This window comes from Clupea harengus, chromosome 5 (assembly GCF_900700415.2).
Source record: "Clupea harengus chromosome 5, Ch_v2.0.2, whole genome shotgun sequence".
NCBI classification, from domain to species: domain Eukaryota; kingdom Metazoa; phylum Chordata; class Actinopteri; order Clupeiformes; family Clupeidae; genus Clupea; species Clupea harengus.
In genome coordinates, this window is record NC_045156.1 from 31,318,840 (window position 1) to 31,342,144 (window position 23,305).

The following is a 23,305-nucleotide window of genomic DNA, read 5'->3' on the forward strand; positions in this document are numbered from 1 at the left end:
GTTTTTTATTTTATTTTATTTATTTTATTTATTTGATCTGTCACTGGATTTTGAGAGCCACAAATAGCTCTGCATTGGACATCAATATTGGTCATTTCTAAAATCAAGTAGCCTGGATATTTTCGAAGGGAAACCACAGTGACCGCATTCTTTAAATGTAAGGTCCTCGATCCTGGTGAAAGATTGCTGATATTTGGGCTTGACAGCCAATCAAACACACCCCTCCCTCCCTCCCTCCCTCCTCCTGTCTGTGCCCCAGAAGGCCGAGTGCCCTTTGTTGTTGATTGGCTTGAGTAGTGTGTGGCACAGTCTCAACCAGTGGCTTTGTTTCCCATTCACAGAGCCAGGACTGTGCACAAATATGATTTTGTTTGAGTGGATACAATGGAAGGAGAGCTAGGGGAGTTTGTGTCTGCCTACCTGCGCGTGTGTGTGTGTGTGTGTCCTGTGTCGCCTCCATATATGCACGTGTGTGTTCCAGTGTGTCGTGTGTGCCATTAAAAACCTGACAAAGGTCTTAATTATTATTATTAAATAGCTCTGGGTAAATCCTAATAACCGCAGCATGTAGTAGACGGGGTGCTACAGGGTGTTGTGTGTGTTCACAGTGGAGAAGGATGCTTGTGTTTTTATTGTGATGGTTACAGGACTGTCTGTTTGCAGTAGCCTCACAATCTGCACATCTTTGACTTTGTGAACAGATGTATTTCCATGTGTTAAATGTGACCATAATTTGACTTTTGGGCGGAGACAATTTTTTTTATGTAGCCTTGTTTTTCATTTAGTTGTCTGATGATTTAACTTTCTCTGAAGCAAAGCAGAAACAGGAAACAACTATTTCCTGTAAACAAGCTGATCAATCATGGGTAAGAGATGAATGGTATAGCATGCCAGTGCGAGGGAGAGAAGTAACTCAGTGGCGCTCTTCAAGCAGGCCCCAGGAGACTGCGTGAGACCAGAGGAAAAAAGCTCATTCATTCATCTCCACCATGAATGGGCCTTTGTGATGCAATGGGACAAGCTTAAAACAACTGCGTACACTCTTGCAGCTACTTTGGGATCTCTTCTTTGGTGAAGATTTCCATATCAACATTTCCCCTAGCACCAAACAGATAGCCCAGAACTCCTTTCCACAGGGAAATGTAATGAATTAGCTTGCTTTTTTAGTGAAAAAAAAAAATCAGACAGACTTTTAACACTACAGAGTCAAGCAAATTAATTAAAATCAGCTGGCATCAAGCCACTCTTTAACACTCTGCACCCTAAGGCCTGTTTGGCTCTTTTAGGTAGTCTGCCATGCCTTGATATTTTTGTATATTTCACCTAACTAAAAAACATTGAAACAAAAGTGGCATGTATGATTATATTCTAGAAGGCCTAAGCAATAATAACATGAGAGTCAAAGGAATGTAAAAACGGTAGGCTGTTTCGTCTGTCACTCACCAGTGGACTGCCTGAAAACTGATGCTTTTGCTATCAGGGATGTTTACAATGGCAATTCACTGACTACACTCAGTTGATGGCCTTCAGTCTAATAGTTTGTTAAATCTTGGCATGACTGTTTTTGATCTGATTAGTGTGAAGACGTAACATAAGGTGGATTCCCCCACCTGTTCACTTGTAATATACTGTATGCTTTCATGGAAGCCTGCCATTGGTGGGATTCCTCTGCACACCCATTGGCCAGTCCCGTTAGAGTGATACAACACTCAACGGTGATGGGATTGATTTTCAAAAAGGGGAGGTTGCGTGAAATATACGTGCAACTAAAGTGAAAGACTTACTTACAACGATCTAACTGAGAAAAGCTTTCCTGTCATCATAGTCATGGTAAAAGAAAGTGGCCTATATGATCAAAATAGGAATATAATGAAATTAAATGTTTCATTAAGTGTTATTTATATAGAAATGTCTCAAGTCACTTAATTCTGAGGAAGCCATACAGAGAGACCATACAGAGAACCCAGACAGCTTAATGAAGCCATTCATTATAAGACATAACACATCATTCTTTATGTGCCTTTTAACCATGTATGTGGTGGCTTAGCCATTCATTATAAGACATAACACATCATTCTTTATGTGCCTTTAACCATGTATGTGGTGGCTTTCAACTTCCTTTGCTATCCCCGCTTCGCTTCTCTCTTTCCCTTTCACTCTCCCTTCATATCCACCTTTCAGTTTCGTAGTCATGTTTTCCTTCCTTTCATACATCCCCTCCTTCTTCCCTTCACGTTTCTCTCTGTCTCCCTCCTTCTCTCTCTTACACACATTCAGACACACAATTCCACTGGCCTTGTTCTCTCTGCACGCTGATGACTCTGCCATGACATTCAAATGTATAAATATTTAACTCATATTTTACGTGCATACAGCTGATGCTCTGCTGTTGACCTGCTCAGCAATGACTGACTGCATGGCTGCACCTCTCTGCTGTGTCTTTTGAATGGTTTGAGTTACCTTATTTAGGTCTCAGCAGTACAATTTGAAATGTTGCTTTGAAATAAAGCAATTGTTAACAGAGGCAGTTTTTTAAAATTCAGGGAAATATTCACCTTTTAAGTTAGTGAGAGAGAGAGAGAGAGAGAGACATGTTTATGTAACGAATGGCTCATGTTTATGTAAATGCCTCAATTTGTAACATTCAGTGAAATCCCAGAGGGATGTCAGTGATGTATACAACAGAAGCACAGTTGACTTTTGTGCGGTTTAGCTGTTATATATCTTATCTTATGCTAACTAAATGCTGAACTGGGCATCATTGTATGGGAATGGTACAACAAATATCTAGTAGTGAAAACCATTTGCTGTTTAGAACCTGCAGGCTTGTGATCTTAAACCCCCTATGACAATCTTGTAAGTAGTCCCCCCCTGTGAAATCAAATTGAAGCGTTTCTTTATTACTGTGTTGCTGGAAAAAAGAGTTGAATTAGGCATGAGCACTATGCAGAACATGTGCTTATTTTAGGTATGTTTTTTCTGGGCAACTATTTTTGTTATCATCAGTACAGTACTATACAGTATATAGTCCCAGTAGCTATGCCCAGGCTATGCATTACGTAGTTCTCTGGTCCAAGCCAGCACACACGGAAACAATGAAAGAAATGCTTTCACAGCACAACATTGGCAATTGTATCGCCTGAAGACACCAGTTAGCAGGGTTTTGCATGTATCTCGCTTAATTAAACTCTTAACTACATTTTTTTAAACTCTTAAAAAACTTAATTTCAGTTTAATCTGGGGGAAGAGGGGTGGTAGAGGGGTACGGGTAGAGGGGAAGTGAGGCAAGATAATCGAAAGACGAGCAGATCATTCATACCTAGAATCAAGCAGATCATTTGAACATAAATCATATGGGCAAACAGGGACCAGATGTACTGTAGATCATGCGCACATACACACACACACTCACACACACACACACACACACACACACACACACACACACACACACACACACACACACACACACACACACACACACACACACCCAAGGAGAGAGTGCAGACAGCACACAAGAACACTGCTCTCATAACATATTATTACGTCTTATTGTACTAGGGCCACTAGGGTTTGGTTCACTAGAAACATGGGTCTAGAAACATGGGTCTAAAAACATGGGTCTAGAAACATGGGTTTAGAAACATGGGTCTAGAAACATGGGTTTAGAAACATGGGTCTAGAAACATGGGTCTAGAAACATGGGTTTAGAAACATGGGTCTAAAAACATGGGTCTAGAAACATGGGTTTAGAAACATGGGTCTAAAAACATGGGTTTAGAAACATGGGTTTAGAAACATGGGTCTAGAAACATGGGTCTAGAAACATGGGTCTAGAAACATGGGTTTAGAAACATGGGTTTAGAAACATGGGTTTAGAAACATGGGTCTAGAAACATGGGTTTAGAAACATGGGTTTAGAAACATGGGTCTAGAAACATGGGTTTAGAAACATGGGTTTAGAAACATGGGTTTCCAGTAGTTACATCCCTGATTACTTTTACTCAACGACCCAAGAAGACCCAAACTAACTTTAACTAAATTTAACTTTCATTAAAATCATAGCCTACTTCATGTTTAGTTTATTGAAATGTAATTGGGATACTCCAATGTAGACACAGCATAGCCTAGTTTCCCTCCCCCAGCCCCCCCCCTCCCTACTGTTTAGCCCACCTCATTCACGCTCACACGCTCACATCTGCACAATGCCAATAAAACAGAAATAATATGAATACAACTCATTCATAATAATGTGCCTTAATCCAAAGCAGGTCAACTTGTTAGTATTTCTCCACTGCAATCTGCCACTGAGGAGCAGGTTTAGGTGTGATAATTATCATATCTGTAAGCAGGTTATATATATTTATTGTATGTCATATTTGCCCTGCACATTTTGTTTTTAAATCGTTAAAACCAAATAGAAATGCAATGTATTAAAGTTCAAAGTACTTTATTTGTCATTGTCACAAAAACAACGAGACAGTAGAGGCAGCAACAGACAGCTAAAAATGTAGGTTGCTGTGGACATTAACTGCCACAGCTAAATAATAATAAATAACAATTAATAAATAGATAAATAAATATCCCTGAGTAAATTAAAAAAGAAATATATATATATATATACATTGAGGTGCATCAATAGTTGCAGGGTAGAGTGTTAAGAGTGCAGTCCATGGGGGCGGGCCGGGCCGGGCCGGGCCGGGGGGGAGGTGGGGTGGTTTTGGCTGAGCTGTTGAGAAGCCTTATTGCACGAGGGTAGAAGCTCTTTGCCATTCTGGAGGTGCGCGCTTTTGTCGATCTGAACCTTTTCCCTGATGGGAGTAACGGGAACAGATAGTTCCAGTTGTGGCATTTTTGCTAACCATACACAATCATTGTAGCTAGATTTCAAATGAAAGTACTCAATCTTCCTCAACGTGTAAACCACTGTCCAGAGTTCAGTCAGTGGTCTGGAATGAAAATGCTTGTGAAGGAACATCAGATGCAGAGCACGGACAAATTCGGACACTATTCCTGACCGCACTACCTGTACACAGGGTCACTGCAACCCAACATGCGTGCAAAGTCTAGTGCAATATCTTGTGCAATATCAGTTACATTATTCTCAAGTGCAATATCTTAGCTGCTTTCTCATAGTTTCATATAGTCTTGTTTTTAAAGGTTAAACAAATATACACTCACCAGGCACTTTCATTAGGTACACCTGTTCAACTGCTCATCTTCGTAACATTAGATATGGTTTAATCAGGCAACTAGTTTTGGTATTATATTACACCCTGGATATAATCTGTTCCAGCTCCTCCCCTCTGGCAGGCGCTACAGAACTATGTACACAAAAACCACCAGACACAGGAACAGTTTTTCCCCCCTTGCCGTCACTCTAGTGAACAGTTGAGAGATTATTATATTTTATTATTATATTATATATTATATTTATTTATTATCCTAAACTGTTGCATGCATATTTTTCAGTTTAAGTACATTGAGAGCAATTAAACCCAGGAAAAATCCCTTGTATGTGGAAATGTACTTGGCCAATACAGATGATTCTGATTCTGATTCTGATTCTGATATTGAAATTCATTTTGATGGCATATGGTGTGGGGGATCATTTCTTGGCACACTTTGGGCCGCTCTTGAGCATCAATTGAGCATTTTCATGCCCCAGTATTGCTGCTGACCATGGCTACTTTCAGCAGCATAACACGCCATGTCAAAAAGCTCATATCATCAGTTCACTAGAATCAAATGGCCTCCACTCAGTGTGTTTACATGATGGTATAATTCGAATCTTTGCTTAGTCGGACTATGCTTTCTTTCGAGGGTAGGTGCTATTATCCCAATATACATGGCAGTGAATAAATCGAATCATTGGCCGAAAGCATGTCATATCCGATACGATAGGTGGCGCTGTTTTTATTACAACTAGTGGTGATACAGCCCTTTCCGCTTGACCTCTTCACCACTACCAATAACAACAACAGTTGATTGAGCATGAATCGCGTCTGTTCATCGGTCCAGAAATGCGTGTTGCCTCTTGGGTTGTTTGTTTGTTTGTTTGTTTGTTTCTGCCAGGCCGATGTGTTTATAAGTTACATTATTCAAAGGTGAAAGATAAAAGGCGAGAGAAACGCATGCACATTCACACACACACGCGCGCAAATAATGGGTTACAGCCAAAACGCATTGCCCTTCTGCCAGTTGCATCAAATTGTTTAAGTACTTCTTCGCTGTCGATTTCCAAATCTGTGTGAATATTCATAAGAGCAAGTCCAGTCAGTCTTTTGTCAGTCATCGTACTTCGTAAGATATGTCTTAAGACGCCCCATTGTACTGAATGACCGCTCAGCAGACGCTGTGGAAACGGGCAAATGTGCCGAACTTTCCAGGGCTTGATAAAGCTCACTGCATTTGGGCTGTAGCTCATTTAGCTGTTTCCAGCTCTATATCTGCATCGTCAACGCTGGGCATTAGTTGTCCGATTTTATAGTTTCCCCATCGTAATAAATATGCATTCATGATATTTTTCTATGACCGAGTTTGACAGGTATTGGTTTAGTCGAGTGACAGCTGATTTCACAAGCATTAACTTTAAACCAGAATATTATAACGTGCCGGCATAGTCGCCCCGTAATGCCGTGCAGCGGGCGCATACTGTTATACTTTATGTTATGCATGACGTTCCCTAGGCTATATGTTCCTTACCGTTCTAATTACATGTCGTTGTTCTGTGTTGGGACAGAGCTTATACAGGTGGGTGACGGTAGCACAGTCTGTTCGTGGGCATAAAGCCCGTGCCATTGTGACAGTGTGTTGTGTTTAATAAAAAGCCATAACAAATATACCACGCTTCCGTGATTTGTTACAATATAATGGTCTTGCTTCTATAATGTATAAACACGTAGGTTACAGGGTGGGTGTGGCAGAGAGAGAGAGGGAGAGCGATGATGCACACGGATATATCAGATTTAGCGACCGGAGCAAAGTTATGTTGCTGTAACGTTGAACTCTTTGCAATCAATAAATACAGTACTTAATAGGCTAATTGATACAATATCTCCTCGTTTGAGTGTGGTTGTTTGAGTGCAATGGGAGTGTATGATCGATGTTGTCTATAAAGGTATTTAGGTAAAGGTATTTACGGGAAAATATCTCGATCCACCTGTCACGTCTCTGTCTTTAGAGGGCAGCGCCAGATAACTGAACACAACTAAAGTCAGGCGTGCCTCGCGGGCACAATACCAAATTTCATCATATTTGATAGAATGAAGGACATATTAGTTGTGAATAGTATCACCGAGTTTGATAGGTATTGGTCAGGTAATAGCCGAGTGACAGCTGATTTGCTTTCTGATTTGACAGTACCTTTTCGTGGTTTTTTTTCAGCGCCAGATAACTGAACACAACTAAAGTCAGGCGTGCCTCGCGGGCACAATACCAAATTTCATCATATTTGATAGAATGAAGGACATATTAGTTGTGAATAGTATCACCGAGTTTGATAGGTATTGGTCAGGTAATAGCCGAGTGACAGCTGATTTGCTTTCTGATTTGACAGTACCTTTTCGTGGTTTTTTTCAGCGCCAGATAACTGAACACAACTAAAGTCAGGCGTGCCTCGCGGGCACAATACCAAATTTCATCATATTTGATAAAATGAAGGACAAATTAGTTGTGAATAGTAATCACCAAGTTTGACAGGTATTGGTCAGGGGAGACGGCCCAGTGTTCCGAAAGCCCGATATTCCGAAATCTCAATATTCCGAAAAATAGTCCCCCTGGCAAAATTTAGAAATATTTTAAGTGGCACAAAACACTCAAAGCATTTCGTTTGCACAGCAGAGCGGAGACGCTCACCGGGCTATCACGCATATAACTTTTCCTAGGCAATATTTGTTAACTTAGCCTACTCTGGTTTTGAATATGGGGTAGGCTACCACTCATGCGAAGGAAATCACCGGAAGAATGTCGCAGGACATTACGCAGATCTTGTCAAGCACTGACAAAGCATGCATGCGTTGGCAATCATACAAATATTTTTGTATCATCGCGATGCAAATGCATGTGTGTATAATAATATTCTGAATTCAAGTTAATGCTTGTGAAATAAAGGCATTTATATGTTTATGATTGTGTGATTCATTGGGATGTGCATGTGGGCAATAGTGGTTCACGTTGCTGTACTCACAATTTCGGAACAGCGGGCTGTCGGAAAAATGGGCTTTCGGAACATTGCCATGGAACCTTGGTCAGGTAATAGCCGAGTGACAGCTGATTTGACAGTACTGCTGTTGTTTTAAGCAAATAAAATGTGGAACGTCCTTATACGTGTTTAAGGAGGGGTTGTAAAGGTGCTCATATCTTCGGTCCTCTTCTGTTATGTTTGTTCATAATCAACAAGAATAAGCTTGTGAGACAGTCTGCAGGATATTCATAAAAAAACCGTGTCATTAGTATGAACATTTGAGACAACTTATCCCTCTTTCGTCTTCCGGGTCACGACCTGGCAGGGAGAGAGGGAGCATGCGCAAAGACGCAAAGTCCAGTTCCTTATCCAATTCACCGTTACATGCCGCAATAGTCGAACTATCAACTGGATCGGATCGAGTTATCCAGGGGTGTTAGTCCGACTATGTGCGGTCCGACTACGATCCGACTAAGGTGCTTACATGAAACGGATAATGCGATTTCAGTCCGACTAAGGCAGTTATTCGAATCCATGTAACCACGGTCACCAGATCTCAATCCAATAGATAGAGCATAGTTGGGACGTGGTGGAACAGGGCATATGCATCATGAAGATGCCCACAAAAAAAACAGCAACTCCAATCCAAATATGGACTCTCATCAAGCACAAAGGCAACGGGGGCAAGGTCTCTGAGGAATGTTTCCAGCACCTTGTTGAATGCGCCACAAAGAGTTATGGCATTTCTAAGGACAAAGGGGGTCCAATACTAGGAAGGTGTACCTAATGAAGTGGCCAGTGAGTGTATACATATTATATTTATTTATATTTTGAACTCTCTTCTATTTTGAATTGCTATCTGTTATGTGTGAGAGCACGGTCTGGATTGCCACAAAATGATGTTGCGATCTGTGCAATGAGAATCTTATCTATCTATTTATCTATCTATGTTCAGACAACTAGGCTACTTCCATGCCCAATACATTTAAAGCGAAATGGCTTTTAACATCAGTTATCAGAACTGTTCCGTTTGTAAAACGTTTGTTTGTAAAAGTTTGTAAACTTTTTAATTGACATTTTGATAAGACTATATGAACAATTCTTGATGTCAGGACATTTTAATCAGAAAATAATATTGTTACTAGGTACTAGGATTAAAATGCAGCACAAATATAAGCAGACGGTGCGATCCGATGTTGCCCAGTCGTGCATGCTAGTTTTGGACAGTTGTCAAGAAACTATTGTGTGTACATCTTTGAAAAATATGAACACACACCTGATTGGATCAGAACCGATGTGAACAGTGAATGGACTATGTCGATTGTAATAATTCAGAATGGAAGAAAAAACCTTGCATGATGTAAACAGCTATTTTCTCTGAGCCTATGTAATGAATATACCTATCCCCAAGGTTGAGCATTTTCCTAGTGAGTGAAGTTGTCATTTATGCCTTTGGTTTCATGGTTAAGATAGAGCGCCATCTTCTCCACAGTTCACATTTACATTTAGTCATTTAGCAGACGCTTTTATCCAAAGCGACTTACATATGTGTGACTTACAAAGTATACACATTTTACATTTACACTGATGGCACACTGCACATCAGGAGCAATTAGGGGTTCAGTGTCTTGCTCAAGGACGCTTCGACAGGGAATCGAACTAGCAACCTTCTGATTACTAAACGACTTCTTTACCTCCTGTACCACATCGTTCAGTGCGTAACGGATGTGAGAGCAACCTTTTTAATGTTAAATGCTTCAATTGGAAACATTTATTTAGACTCTTAGACTCTCGAGAGCACGTAAGTCACCAGGCCATGAGCATTAAAGGATTTTTTTGTCAAATCTCCCCATCACCCTCTCTCTCTCTCTCTGTCATTATTGACTGAATGACCTCATTATTATGAGAGGTTGTCTGCCGCCACATTGGGGTTGTTCAGAATCTGACCTGAGTACTAACATCAAGAGTATGAGTACTAACATCAAGAGTATGATAACTAACATCAAGAGTATGATAACACTGTTGCTTCATTTTGTATCTCTGACAAAACTTATACCAATCAATAACATCTAGTACAATAGTCCATTCCAGCTTTTTCCCTAATGATGGTGCTCGCCTCCAACAACACATTGAGGTTTCAGCTTTTTTGTCTAAACCACTTGCAGGTCTGAGTGTAGGAACAAGTATGATGTAGATATGAGATGTAGATATATCTACCATCTGAGCATCTAGTATATCTGATGGTAAGAGTCAGATGGTCTTGTCTCAGAAATGTTGGAAGCTGTGAAATGCTGCCATTTCCATCCAAACCAAATTATATCCTGCCAGTGTCTGCTTAATACTTACAGCTTCAGGCACACATTCTTTTCCCCCACAGAATGTTGAGCGCTGCTCTTTAACAAAACAACATTTCTTTCTGAAGAGAAGAAGCTTTAATGCATACACATACACTAGACCTGTCCAAAAAGAAAATGTTTGACTACTATAGCCAATGCTGTTAAGGCCATATATGCCTGCCTTGTGTACTGGTTTCCAATTGGCTGTGTCAGACCAGTGTTAATTTCGTTGACGAAAACTATGACGAAAAATATTCGTTAACGACCTTTTTCCCGTGACTAAGACGAGACTAAGACGTGACGAAAACGGATCTTTATAAATAAAAACTATGACTAAATCTATTTTAACTTTCGTTGACGAGACGAGACGAGACGAGACGAGACGAAAATGTTGGTGGTTGACTAAGTCACAATTGTTTTTTTTTTCTAAACTTGTATGCACATCATTGGTTGAATGTTGCCCGGTCCTGTATCTATCCCTCCTCCACTCCCTGAGATGCCCAGACATGCAAGTGACGCCCTATGGCTGAACGTTATGATGGCTGAAGTTCAAGCACTCGGTACTGGAAGACAAATAAGAATAGATATCTGGACAGTCTTTAATTATAACTTGACAGAAAATAAAACACAATGCACCGCAATAACCGGAGAAAAACCGTGTGGCTTCAAAATAGATGGGAAGAACACAACAAGAGGCACCTGAAAGCGCACAAGAAAACCCTGCCATTTATGCCAAGGTAAATTAGCTAGTAACTGTCAATGATAATTAGCTAATGTTAACTAGTTATTCGAATATATTAGCCAACGTTAAGTTAACTTCAAAGAGGCAGTCGAGTGTATAGGTTGTGTCAGCTTGGATAACTAGCTAGTCATTTTCGATTGAAACCTCCCGTTTGGCTTGGCAAATGAGTTCCAAAACTTTTAGCTAGCTAACGTTGGCTAACTATGAGGTAGCATAGCTAAGTTATACTAGCTATCGATAACTAGCTAGTAAACACATTGCAGAATGGACTATAGGACAGGCCACGCATGACATTAATCAAGAAAAAATAAATGAATATGTGATTGGTTTACATATCCTTGTCTATTTATGCAATTGTTATTATCATTGGCACTACTTTCAACTCTCAAACTATCCGTCTAGCTAAATACTGTATGTTGGTTATCAGATTGCCACAGCAATTCATATGGAGGATATGTGGTTGATTTAACTAAGGCCAGGTAGGCATAGTAGTTGTATTGTGTTATCAGATCATTTGAATCTTCAAAATCTAGACTTGATATTCTCTTATATTTTAATGATAATACTGTTAATTAAGTATTGCCTTAAAATTATTATTTACATTGAATTCATTGGAATTCAGCTGTAGGCATAGGAGATCTGTATCTTAGAGACTAATTGCATCCTCAGTTTAAGTACTGCAAGCTTGACTATTATGCAGTTGTAGACACAACACAAGGGGTCCCCGGGCCTGAGAAGGGATGGAAAGGAGTTTAATGTGACTATAAGATGGACTTAATTTTTTGTTAAATGTGACTAAAACTAGACTAAAATGTAATGAGACGTCGTCGACTAAAACTAGACTAAAATGTTCTGAGTTTTCGTCGACGAAAACTAGACTAAAACTAAGCAGGATAAAAATGACTAAAAGTGACTAAAACTAATATGCATTTTCGTCTAAAGACTAAGACTAAGACTAAATCTAAAATAGCTGCCAAAATTAACACTGTGTCAGACAGACCCCCCCCCCCCCCCCCCCCTGGAGTTCCGGAGTTCTAATTAAATCTGTCAAGTCAAATAGATGAGGATAGAATACAGATGAAGCTATTAGAAGAATTTTGTCATGGCTACAGCTTGCACATTATTAGTTTACACAACATATTTCTATGTGTTGTAATACCTTAGCATTCACCCTTGATGGAACAATACAATATAAGATAATAAAAGAATAAAAAACAAAAATGCTGCTTTTATTCATAGCAATTTACAAAACATATTTACAAATGTAGAACATTACATTATTTAGAACAAAATTAATGCACAATGTGCAGAACAATATTAATTATGGCAGAATGGAATAGCACTTAATACAAAAACAGTTACAACAATACAACAATAATAATTATCATAAATAAAACACATTGTTTTTATTGCTTTCGCTCTCAAAATACATGAGATGTGTTTTAATGAATTCTGTGTTGTGCTTCCATCATATTCATGGCTGTGGCTGTCTGAATGGGTACACTGATTCCTGCCATGCAGTTTGAACCCCTGGAGGAGAAGCGATTAACGGTGACTAATCTTGTATAATGGTGGCTTAGCCCACTGGTCCAGTTTCAGCAAGCAGTCGCCATCTGGATACTAATACTCTGACCCTCCATTTGTGTATGGTCCTCTGCCTGGAAAGAGACAAAAACACACACACTTCTCTCTTACACAAGATATATGTGTTTTGTGCTTTTTTTTAGTGGTGGAGTTAAAGAAATGGATCAGCTACAAGTAGCCTTGATGGTATTGCGTAGCATCAGATAGTCGGACTTGCAGATTTATTAACAAATTAAGATAATGTATAGGGCTAAATAATCAATTGTGCACCCACCCACTACGTCACTCCAAGGATTACCAGCTGTTCCACTGTAAAAGATACAATCAGCTTTACACTGGAAAGACACCAAACTTGCTGAACATGTGAAATAGTAGCGGAATCAAGGATATATCTCTCTATTTTTATTAGTGATTAACATTCAATAGTAGCAGAATCAAGGATATCTCTGTCTTTTTTATTAGTGATTAACATTCAATAGTTCACTAAAGACCCTCTCCAGAGAGGTTGAAGTTTTGAACCTTGTCCATATGGTGTTTTTTAGATTTACATTTACATTAAGTCATTTAGCAGACGCTTTTATCCATCTACATTTACATTAAGTCATTTAGCAGACGCTTTTATCCATCTACATCTACATTTACATTAAGTCATTTAGCAGACGCTTTTATCCATCTACATCTACATTTACATTAAGTCATTTAGCAGACGCTTTTGTCCAAAGCGACGTACAAGGGAGAGAACAGTCAAGCTAAGATAAAATAAAAACCTGGTGTAACAGTAAATAGATGATACACAACATATCATGAGCCAAATAAGCAGTCACCGCCATGGCTGAGTATTTTCACCTCCACTGGAGCTGCAGTGTACCAACAGCAGTCTCAAAAACACAGCCTGGGTTTCATACGTCACAAACCTAAGGAACCAATCCTGCCAACTTGGAAGGTGGGGCTTTACATATCATTGGCCGACCGCCTGCACCCACCTGCAGCAAAGGAGGACTGATTTGCAGATTCATAGCTCTGTTAATAGACAGGTGAATCGTGGCATTCAAGCCATTTTAAGGCCACGAAGGGATGTTTGACATGAAAACAACTTCTAAATATGTCATTTTAAGGGACAGAGATCGAATCAGAATTATTTTTATTGGCCAAGAATATTTACACATAGAGGAAATGAACTTGGTGTGGTTGGTGCATAGGACATTAAACATATAAACATTTTAACAAAATAGCAAAAATAAGAATAATAGATAAATGCTTTACAAAATAGAATGATAAATAATTTGGGCACATAGGCCCAGAGTGGCTAAGATGCAGTGAATTGGAATTAGCATAGTGCAGTATATAAATCATTTACGCTGTAGTGTAGTGCATTTGTGTGAATGTGTATAATGTGTGTGTGTGTGTGGGGGGGGGGGGACGACCCAGAGTCAGTGTGATGCAGGGGGCTTGTTTGTGAGCCCCACTACCGTGGGGAAAAAAACTGTTCAAGTGGCGCGAGGTTTTGGTCTTGATAGCCCGGAACTTTCTGCCGGATGAGAGTCTCTGGACTAGGTGGTGACCGGGATGGGAAGGATCAGCGATGATCTTGCATGCTCTCTTGCTGGCCCTGGAGTGGTTTAGGAGAGACGGCAGGTCGCAGCCGATGACCTTCTAGGCTGACCGAATGATCTGCTGCAGTCTGCCTTTGTCCTTGGCGTTTAGGGGCACAGAGACACAGAGATACAGAGACACAGAGATACAGAGACACAGAGACACAGAGACACAGAGACACCGTGTTTGTTTGTTTGTTTGTATTGTGTTGTATATTTTGTGTAAGCACACTGAGAGTCACTTTACCGAGTCAAATTCCTTGTTTGTGCAAACTTACTCGGCCAATAAAACCTGATTCTGATTCTGATTCTGATTCTGATTCTGATTATGAGGATACAGAGTTACAGTAGGGGGGCTGCGGGTTGAGGGCAACAAAACAGAACGAGAACCCCAAAACTACTGGTCAAATGAAGTATGACACTGCTCTTACCACACATTAACCTGTTGTTGTTTAGTTTATAGCCTAATTTGCCATTAAATAATATGTTCAGGACCTACTGTTTATTCTACATGTTAGGGTAAACAAGAGCTCTTTTTTTTAAAAAAAAAAGTAAAAAAAATTGTTTAACTGATTGATGACACTGGAAATGACTTGAATTAAAACAGCTCTTCAACTCTTCAGAGAGCACCTCCCTTCCTAACTGGCACCTTGACTAGACTTCTTTTTCCTTTCTAGGTCGTTTTTCTAATTCTTATGTAAAGTAGTATTTATTGTTACACCATGTTCTTTATTGCTCTTAGCTTGACTGTTCTCTCCCTTGTACGTCGCTTTGGACAAAAGCGTCTGCTAAATGACTTAATGTAAATGTAAATGTAAGTAATAGGCAATATGAGCATCTCAATCTTGTTGTGTTTGGAGGGAGGGAGGGAGGGAGGGAGGGAGGGAGCAGAATCTTTTTCTGCCATGAAAGCTTTGGAAACCACTGCTCTAGAAATATAGTGGCTGGTCTGTGTTGCAGTAATAGTTTGTATTTCTCCCACTGAGTCGGCATCAATGTTTATGGGCTGTATTGGTAGTTGGGTATTATGTCTACAACCTCTTCTTGTAATTATTTGTATACATCACCTCGTTTTAGAGTTTGAGATGGAGAATTCCAGAACTTCAGAAGTGCTCGTGCAAAAAAACTTCTGGAAATACCTCATTTCTAAACTCTTTGAAACCATAACTGTAAGAACAAAAGTGTTATACAGCTATACTATTTAAACATTGCAATTCGACCTCAGCAAAACAAAGTTATGGAGGTAGGTTTTTTGGTGACCAGTTCGCAAGCTAGCAAAATTAGTTGTTGCTTGTAGTCTGACGTTACCTATGGTAGTTAGCTTGCTAGTTTTAGACAAACTATGGGGTGGGTTAATCAGGAATAAGGAAAATGCGTTCTTCATTAAACAAAGTTCATGGAAGTATCTGTTGTTTGCCCTTAATGTGAGGTGAACATCACACTGCCAATGCTTGTTTACTTCATCACTTCACGTCAACGGCAAATCTGACAAGATTTCTGAAAGCTTCTCAGGGTAAATTGATATGCGATCCATTTAGATGAATTAATCACAAAGCATGGAATTCATTAGATCCATTTTTCTATTGCTTGACAGCCCTATTTTTCTTTCTCTCTAAAGTAATGTACAGCCTACACATTTAGAGCTGGGGTAGAGTGAGCTGGGGTAGACACGCACACACACAAACACACACACTCTCACACTCTCACACACACACACACACACACACACACACACACATGCACACACACACACGCACACACACACACACACACACACACACACACACACACACACACACACACACACACACACACACACACACACACACACACACACACACACACACACACACACTGCTTTTGGTTCTGCTCTGTTGGTGCAGCATATCATGAAATATTTGAGATTGTTACAATAAATCCCATTCTATGGACTACCAATTTATGTTGTTACTTTTATGTTCAGTCCATATTGTATTATTTCAGGAATGCAAAATGATTGCATGTTCTATACATGATAGTTTGATCCATTGCATGTTTGGATCTGAACTGTAAAAGGCTCACTTCTTGATGATGATCAGGGATGCATTTCAAGACTAACGCTGGAAAAGCCCTTGCTGAGCGGCGGTGGTACACTGGAGAGTTGGCTGAAATACTGACTTTCTCACAACTGTGTCTCAGAACTGAAGTAGCTGCATCGCAAGTAGCCACTTCCGTCGTTCAAAGCGCCATAGCTCCAACACTGTGTGTGTGTGTGTGTGTGTGTGTGTGTGTGTGTGTGTGTCTGTAGCTCCAACACTATTGTTAGTGACGTAATGCAGAATGTAGAGGATACAAAATGTACACATTTACAAGAGCAGCGGATGGAGCGGCCTCATACTTACTCATTGTTGAGAGTGAAGAACTAACTCATAAAGAGTGTAAGAAGAGTTTTAGTTTGTGTCTCAATATTTTATGAATTAGTAATTAGGCCTGCAGCCTATCAGCTACCTGCACACGCGCAGTAGCTCCGTGATAAGAAGTTGCATGTCTTGAAAGCATTGTCTAACCACCATGGTTGAACAGTTCACTCAAGATGAATGAATATTAATGTAATAATAATAATAATAATAATAAACTTTATTTGTATAGCACCTTTCGTACAAAGCAATAAATCAAATAAACATGATAAGTGAAACTCTTGGTTTGTGGGTGTTCAGGGAGCTTGCCTCTAACAACCGGTCTCAAGCAGTCGTTCCAACCGTCCAACTTTGCAGCCATGATGGTTGCAATTGATTGGTGGAACTACAGGGGGGCGACAGTGGTACAGGAGGTAGATAAGTCGTTTAGTAATCAGAAGGTTGCTAGTTCGATTCCCTGTCGAAGCGTCCTTGAGCAAGACACTGAACCCCTAATTGCTCCTGATGTGCAGTGTGCCATCGGTGTAAATGTAAAATGTGTATACATTGTAAGTCACACATATGTAAGTCGCTTTGGATAAAAGCGTCTGCTAAATGACTAAATGGAACTACGCTTTTGAGAAACCCCAAATTGGCTGAAGGACAGTTGTGATGACCAAGACTGTGACGGGTAGACAACAACACACCTCTGGCCCAGTGTCTAGGGCGGATGCTTTCAGAATGGGCATTATTTGTTTGGAATATATTGTGCTTGCCGTCAGTTCATTTATCTTCATGCTAATGTAGCCTAAAGATGTTCCCCTATTGTACTCAAATATGGTTTGATCTTAGGGTAGCCGCCGTACATTAATTTGTCTACTAGTAGGGACACACTGTATATCGACACCCCCCCCCCCCCTACAGTTCAATACGCACATGTGAACTGCTGTATTGAGGTCAAAACTGGCTTACTACGCTGCTGACGATCTTGTTCATTCATCCATACATCCACTGAACCTCTCTGGGGCCTGTTAGAATGTCCCTGGGGCCTGTTAGAATGTCCCTGGGGCCTATCAGTGCGTTGCGTGCAAACAGGAGCTGGAGCAGAGGGGAACTAACAACACTAAATGATCTCAGCTCCAACTTGACAACGGTGAACGCTAGCTAGACATTGCAACGTATGAATATGAATGAATGTTGGTGGTGGTGGTCGGAGGGGCCGTTGGCGCTGATTGGCAGCCACGCTTCTGTCAGTCTGCCCCCCCAGGGCAGCTGTGGCTACTGATGTAGCTTACCACCACCACCGGTATGACTGTGTGTATGAATGACAACTGGACTCTGGACTCTGTAAAGCGACTTCGGGTATTTAGAGAAGCGCTATATAAGATTGAATTGATTGATTGATTGAGAAAGAAGCACATTTGGAGAGGCACTGCCTCTTTCAAGTGTGCTGTGTGGGAGCATTTTGGATTCCGCGTTCAATACGATGACGAGGATAAGACAACATTGCACACATTGCTTGGCCACTGTAGGCTACTCGAGTGGAAACAGTTTTAACATGATGTCTCATTTACGTCGGCATCTCTCGGCCCTGTCCCAGGTGGAGCAAGGAGAGTCCACTCGTTAGTGTAAACACAAGAATCTCTTGCTGGTGCCTTCCAACAACAAAACAAAGAAGCTAGAAGGAGAGTCCACTCGTTAGTGTAAACACAAGAATATCTTGCTGGTGCCTTCCAACAACAGAACAAAGAAACTGGAAGGGCACTCGGGAGTGCAGACCTCCACCAAGGCCGATGTTAGCGTGGAGCCATCCCTGTGAGCTCCAACACAGAATGGGTTATTCCATCCAGAGCCTATGCTACACCTTTCATGGAAATCAAGCCAGACATGGACTGGTCCTACATGTCCTTGAATGTCTAGCGTGTGTGTGTGTCAGTGACAGGGGCGCTGCTAAGAATTCTGGACCATAGATGATCTTTTGGACACTACACCAATAGCCATTAAACGCACATCATTTAATCCAATCACATACAAGTGTAAGGGTGTGCACAACTGTCTTTAAAAAGTCAAGGTCACATACATTTTCTTATTGTCTATTCGGATTTGCACAGAATTGGCTGGTTGGTACTTCGTGAATTTACTGGCTTCGGTGCCATGCCCAGGCTCAAGAGGTCCCCAACCTCTCTCTATCCTTCAAGGTGGAGTGGCTTGGACGGTGAGCTATGATTCGGAACCAGGGGGTGGCCAGCACCGTTTCTAAACAAAGGAGTAGACACAAAAATCAAACAGTACACAGATGACGAGACAGACCCTGAAACATAAACATAGTATTCCTCTGTAGACTTAAATATCAAAGAAATAACTATGTAATAAATAATCACATTTATGCATGCAAAAAAACACCTTATCAAAGTGGTCTGGCCCAGACCATTCCCAGTGTCCCACCTGCCAGTCTAGGCAATTAGCAGTGTAATTAAACTAGGAACCAAAATAAATGTTCTGGGTTTCCGGCGGCGCTTTTTTGTGTCGGACCGACCAGCTAGCAGAGGACACAAACTCCCAACCGGTTGGTAATCCATTTCCGTATTCAATGAGACACCAGTGGTGCACCAACTTAGTTCTTTTAAATAAATGGTTCCAACTTTGTAGAAGTTTGTGCAATCAGTTGTGGGTTTGTTTGTTTGTGTGTGCGTGTGTGTGTGTGTGTGCAAAACCATGTCTGTTTGTGTGCGCTAGCGGTCACTAATACAGGGCAAGAGTGTGTTGTTCCTGTGCGATCCCACCACAACTGCCACAGACCTATATCAACAATTTGAGCACAAGTGAAGGTGTAAAAAAACAGTTTGGGTTGTGTTTTGTGTTTTGTGTTGTCCTCTGAGTACGGAATTATAAATTGATTGAAAGATGTTCAAATCAGCATTGGCTCCACCTGAAGATCTGGGAATCTCTTGAGGTCGTTTTGCCTCTCTGTTCTCTGATCCTTTCTTGATGTTTTTTTTCTTCAGTGATCTGCAGCTTCCAGGGGTGTGTTTCACACGGCCTGACTCTCGAGATGGGTGAAACCGTGCAGCTACTAGAGAAGTGTGAAGGTAAGCCTCGCCATCGCATGGCTATTTGGATTTCAACCAGATTTATAAAGACATTTACATTTACATTTACATTTAGTCATTTAGCAGACGCTTTTATCCAAAGCGACTTACATATGTGCGACTTACAATGTATACACATTTTACATGGCACACTGCACATCAGGAGCAATTAGGGGTTCAGTGCCTTGCTCAAGGACACTTCGAACTAGCAACCTTCTGATTACTAAACGACTTCTTTGCCTCCTGTACCACTGTCGCCCCTATAAAGGTGTATATTATAGAGTTCTCTGGCTGTAGTTTGTGTATTTGTATTCGCATTTGTGACCGTGCAGAACCTTTGCTGAAAAAAAGAATGAATATGTTGTTGAGAACTGCCCATCCCTACTTTGTAAACTTTTAAATAGCTAGTAGAGCTCGCACCACAACTACATAGCATGATTTAACGTTTATTAAACTGCGATTAATACATAGGTGTGGTCAATACACGGGTTTGTTTTTTAAAATTACATTACTGTAATGCGGTGTATATACGTTGTGGTTAATAGCCAGGAAAATACGTTATGTATTGATGTTAATCTATTAACAAGTCATTGTAATGCCAAGAATTATATGAATTGTATTTCCTCAAAGACATTAGAAACACGGTGAGTCAAGAATAAAAGTATCATGTATCGTGACATGTATCAACCAACATCAAAGCACAGTTAGTCAAGAATAAAACAAGTATCATGTATCGTGACATGTATCAACCAACATCAAAGCACAGTTAGTCAAGAATAAAACATGTATCATGTATCGTGACATGTATCAACCAACATCAAAGCACAGTTAGGTTGCACGACTGCTCTTGTTGTTGATCTAAAAACAACGGTCATTCACTTCAAACAAACATCAGGAGACAGAAGTGCATTAAGAGTGACTCTCTTCAGTCAACACCAGATGTGTTTCTCATTGTGAAATGTTGCTGGGAACATAGAGTGTGACAATGTCAAATAACCTGTACTTATAAATACTTAATGCGCTTCACGTTGTATCAACATCATATTTTAGTGGAAAAAGCCCTTATGAAAACTAGTGATTTTAAATCCATCTGAATTGACACATGAAAACACAGCTATGGTACATTAGCGATGAGCGCTCAAACTTTGTCTGAGAAGCTAATCCCATACAAATAGGGCTTCATCACATTTGTGTTGTTTCATAAAGAGCATTTCATTTCCTAATTCATAACTTGTAACAGTGTAGTCCCTATCAATATCTTTCTTTGAGTACATATTAATTTTGTTTTTAATCTGTGTTGCAGTACATTTTTACCACACTGCAGTTTTAGTGTGATATACTACTTTTACCACAAAGTTTATGAATACGTTTATTTTTCAACATCCCTGACAATGGCTGTGAATGGTCAATAGCTGAATAAAATGTGTATTTTTTTTTGTTCCGTATGCAATTTGGAATGCATGATACCAAATTGATAGAATGGGAATGGATATTTGTTTGTGAGTTTCTTAGAGAGCTGTTTTCTCTTTCTTTCAGGATGGTATCGAGGGTTCTCGACCAAGAAGCCAACAGTGAAGGTACAAACTAACTTCATTAACTCTATGGACCATTTGTCACTGTGTTCAATGTTCTACATGTACATAAAACACTGTATTGTTCCCGTGGAAAAAGGGTTGAATGTGGAGGTTTTTAGGTATGATTTTTGTAGACATTTTTTTTTGTAACATCTTCAAATTCAATTTGATTTTGTACGACCATTTAAAGGAGATATAAATACATCTGTTGTTCCTCACTCCAGCTCCTTTTCCACTGACTGAAATGGTACACTTTTCAAAACTGTGTTCACGGTGTTGTCCACTTTGAAGTGTAATGTTATGGAGTGTGTCAGGCATATGTCACCTCATGTTTTCATTACTGTATGTTGGCTTTAATAAGTGCTAAAAGAGTAGGCTAAACATGAACCATTAACAAGGTTAATCATGCAGTGTGCTGGTTAACGGCCAGACTAAGTCTATTTAATAGATAAACGTCATGTATTAGTCAAAAGATGTTTTGACAAGCAAACGTGTTATTTCTGTTTGATTTGGGGATTTGGGTATTTTTTGGACCTGATTCAGTTGCAAGTGCAGTCTATTTACTTATTCAACCACAAACAAACAAACATGGCATGATTATGTATGTTATTTATTAATACATTTCGATTTTGAACATTAAGAAAATATATGTAATATAATATAATTAAAATGAGTGCTGGTGTCTCGTGCCAACACCTCGCACACCTGTCTAAGTCAAACACGTAAAACACAGAAATACTGTCCAGTTAGCACTTTGTTTGTGCTACATAGGTTTCATGAGTTCCAACATGATTTGTTTAGGACATCCAATGGTATGTAGGCTACTGTTACCTTGGTTTTGTGCCGTGGGTGCTTCTCTGTCCCCTCTTGCAGGCAGACATCTTCTGAGCTGTAAGAAACGGTCTTTAGAAGCTAGACCACCACAATGTATTATAGAATTGACGCTGAAAAGATACGGCTTTAACTTAAATGAATTCAAAAGTAACCCGTCACATGTAACATGTCAGCGGCCGTGTTGGTAGTTGGCCGCTGTGATGGAAGCAGCCTGGAGGCATCGATCACGGCATCGGGATCCAGAGAGAAGATGCCACACGAAGCCCTCCACCATAATGCCCCTCTTTTAACCCCTGATACGGGTGGCGGAAAACTTTGTCAAAATGGGCCCAATTCACCACAAAATAATTGTTATAGTTTGCCAGCGCACCTTGGCAAACTCTGCCTTCAAAGGGCCAAAGAATCCCTCCACGTCCAGGGGCTGCAAAACATGGGAGCCATGTGGTGGAAAACCCAGGAGTGTGACCCCCTGCCTCCGCCGTGAGGTGGCTCTTGTCTCAGGAGCAGAGGGTACTCCCTGCGGGGCATGGGCGATGAAATGGCCAAACTACTTGAGGAATAGCTCCCTGTCAATGTACCCTGCAGGCGACGTGCCACACAGGGCACCTGGTGACCCTCTTTGGGTGCCGGGGCCTCTGGGGAAATCTTGTAAATGATGAAGGAAGGAACATCCTTCCCATCCGCATTGAAGCAGGCTAACTACTGAATTGCCCTCAAATCACTTTAATGCATTTACAGTGAAAGGGACCTAATGATTTTATGTGCAACTGTACATGACCTTCTGCTGGGTTTCCATATATACTATTGGTACTGGAACCAATGTAACACAGGATATACGTGTGTGTTGCTGTGAGTTGTTCGTGCAATAAAAAACTGACTGCAGTCAGCCTTGTTTGTTTGTTTGTTGTTTGTTGTTTGTTGTAACCCTCCACTCTTCCTTTTACAGGGTATCTTCCCTGCCAACTATGTTTGCCTGAAGAGGGCTGTTGTCACT

General features: G+C 40.5%; 1 protein-coding gene across 1 annotated transcript in view; it reads left to right on the forward strand.

Annotated features, from left to right (window-relative positions):
- The window catches only part of dock3 (dedicator of cytokinesis 3), a 112,124-nt gene that overhangs the window by 1,901 nt on the left and 86,918 nt on the right, over positions 1-23,305 (forward strand). Inside the window, 3 exon segments of the mRNA XM_042707927.1 lie at positions 19,820-19,903; positions 21,440-21,480; positions 23,258-23,305. The exon segment at positions 23,258-23,305 is cut by the window's right edge and continues 8 nt beyond it. Of these exon segments, the coding sequence (XP_042563861.1) occupies positions 19,820-19,903; positions 21,440-21,480; positions 23,258-23,305 (173 nt within the window).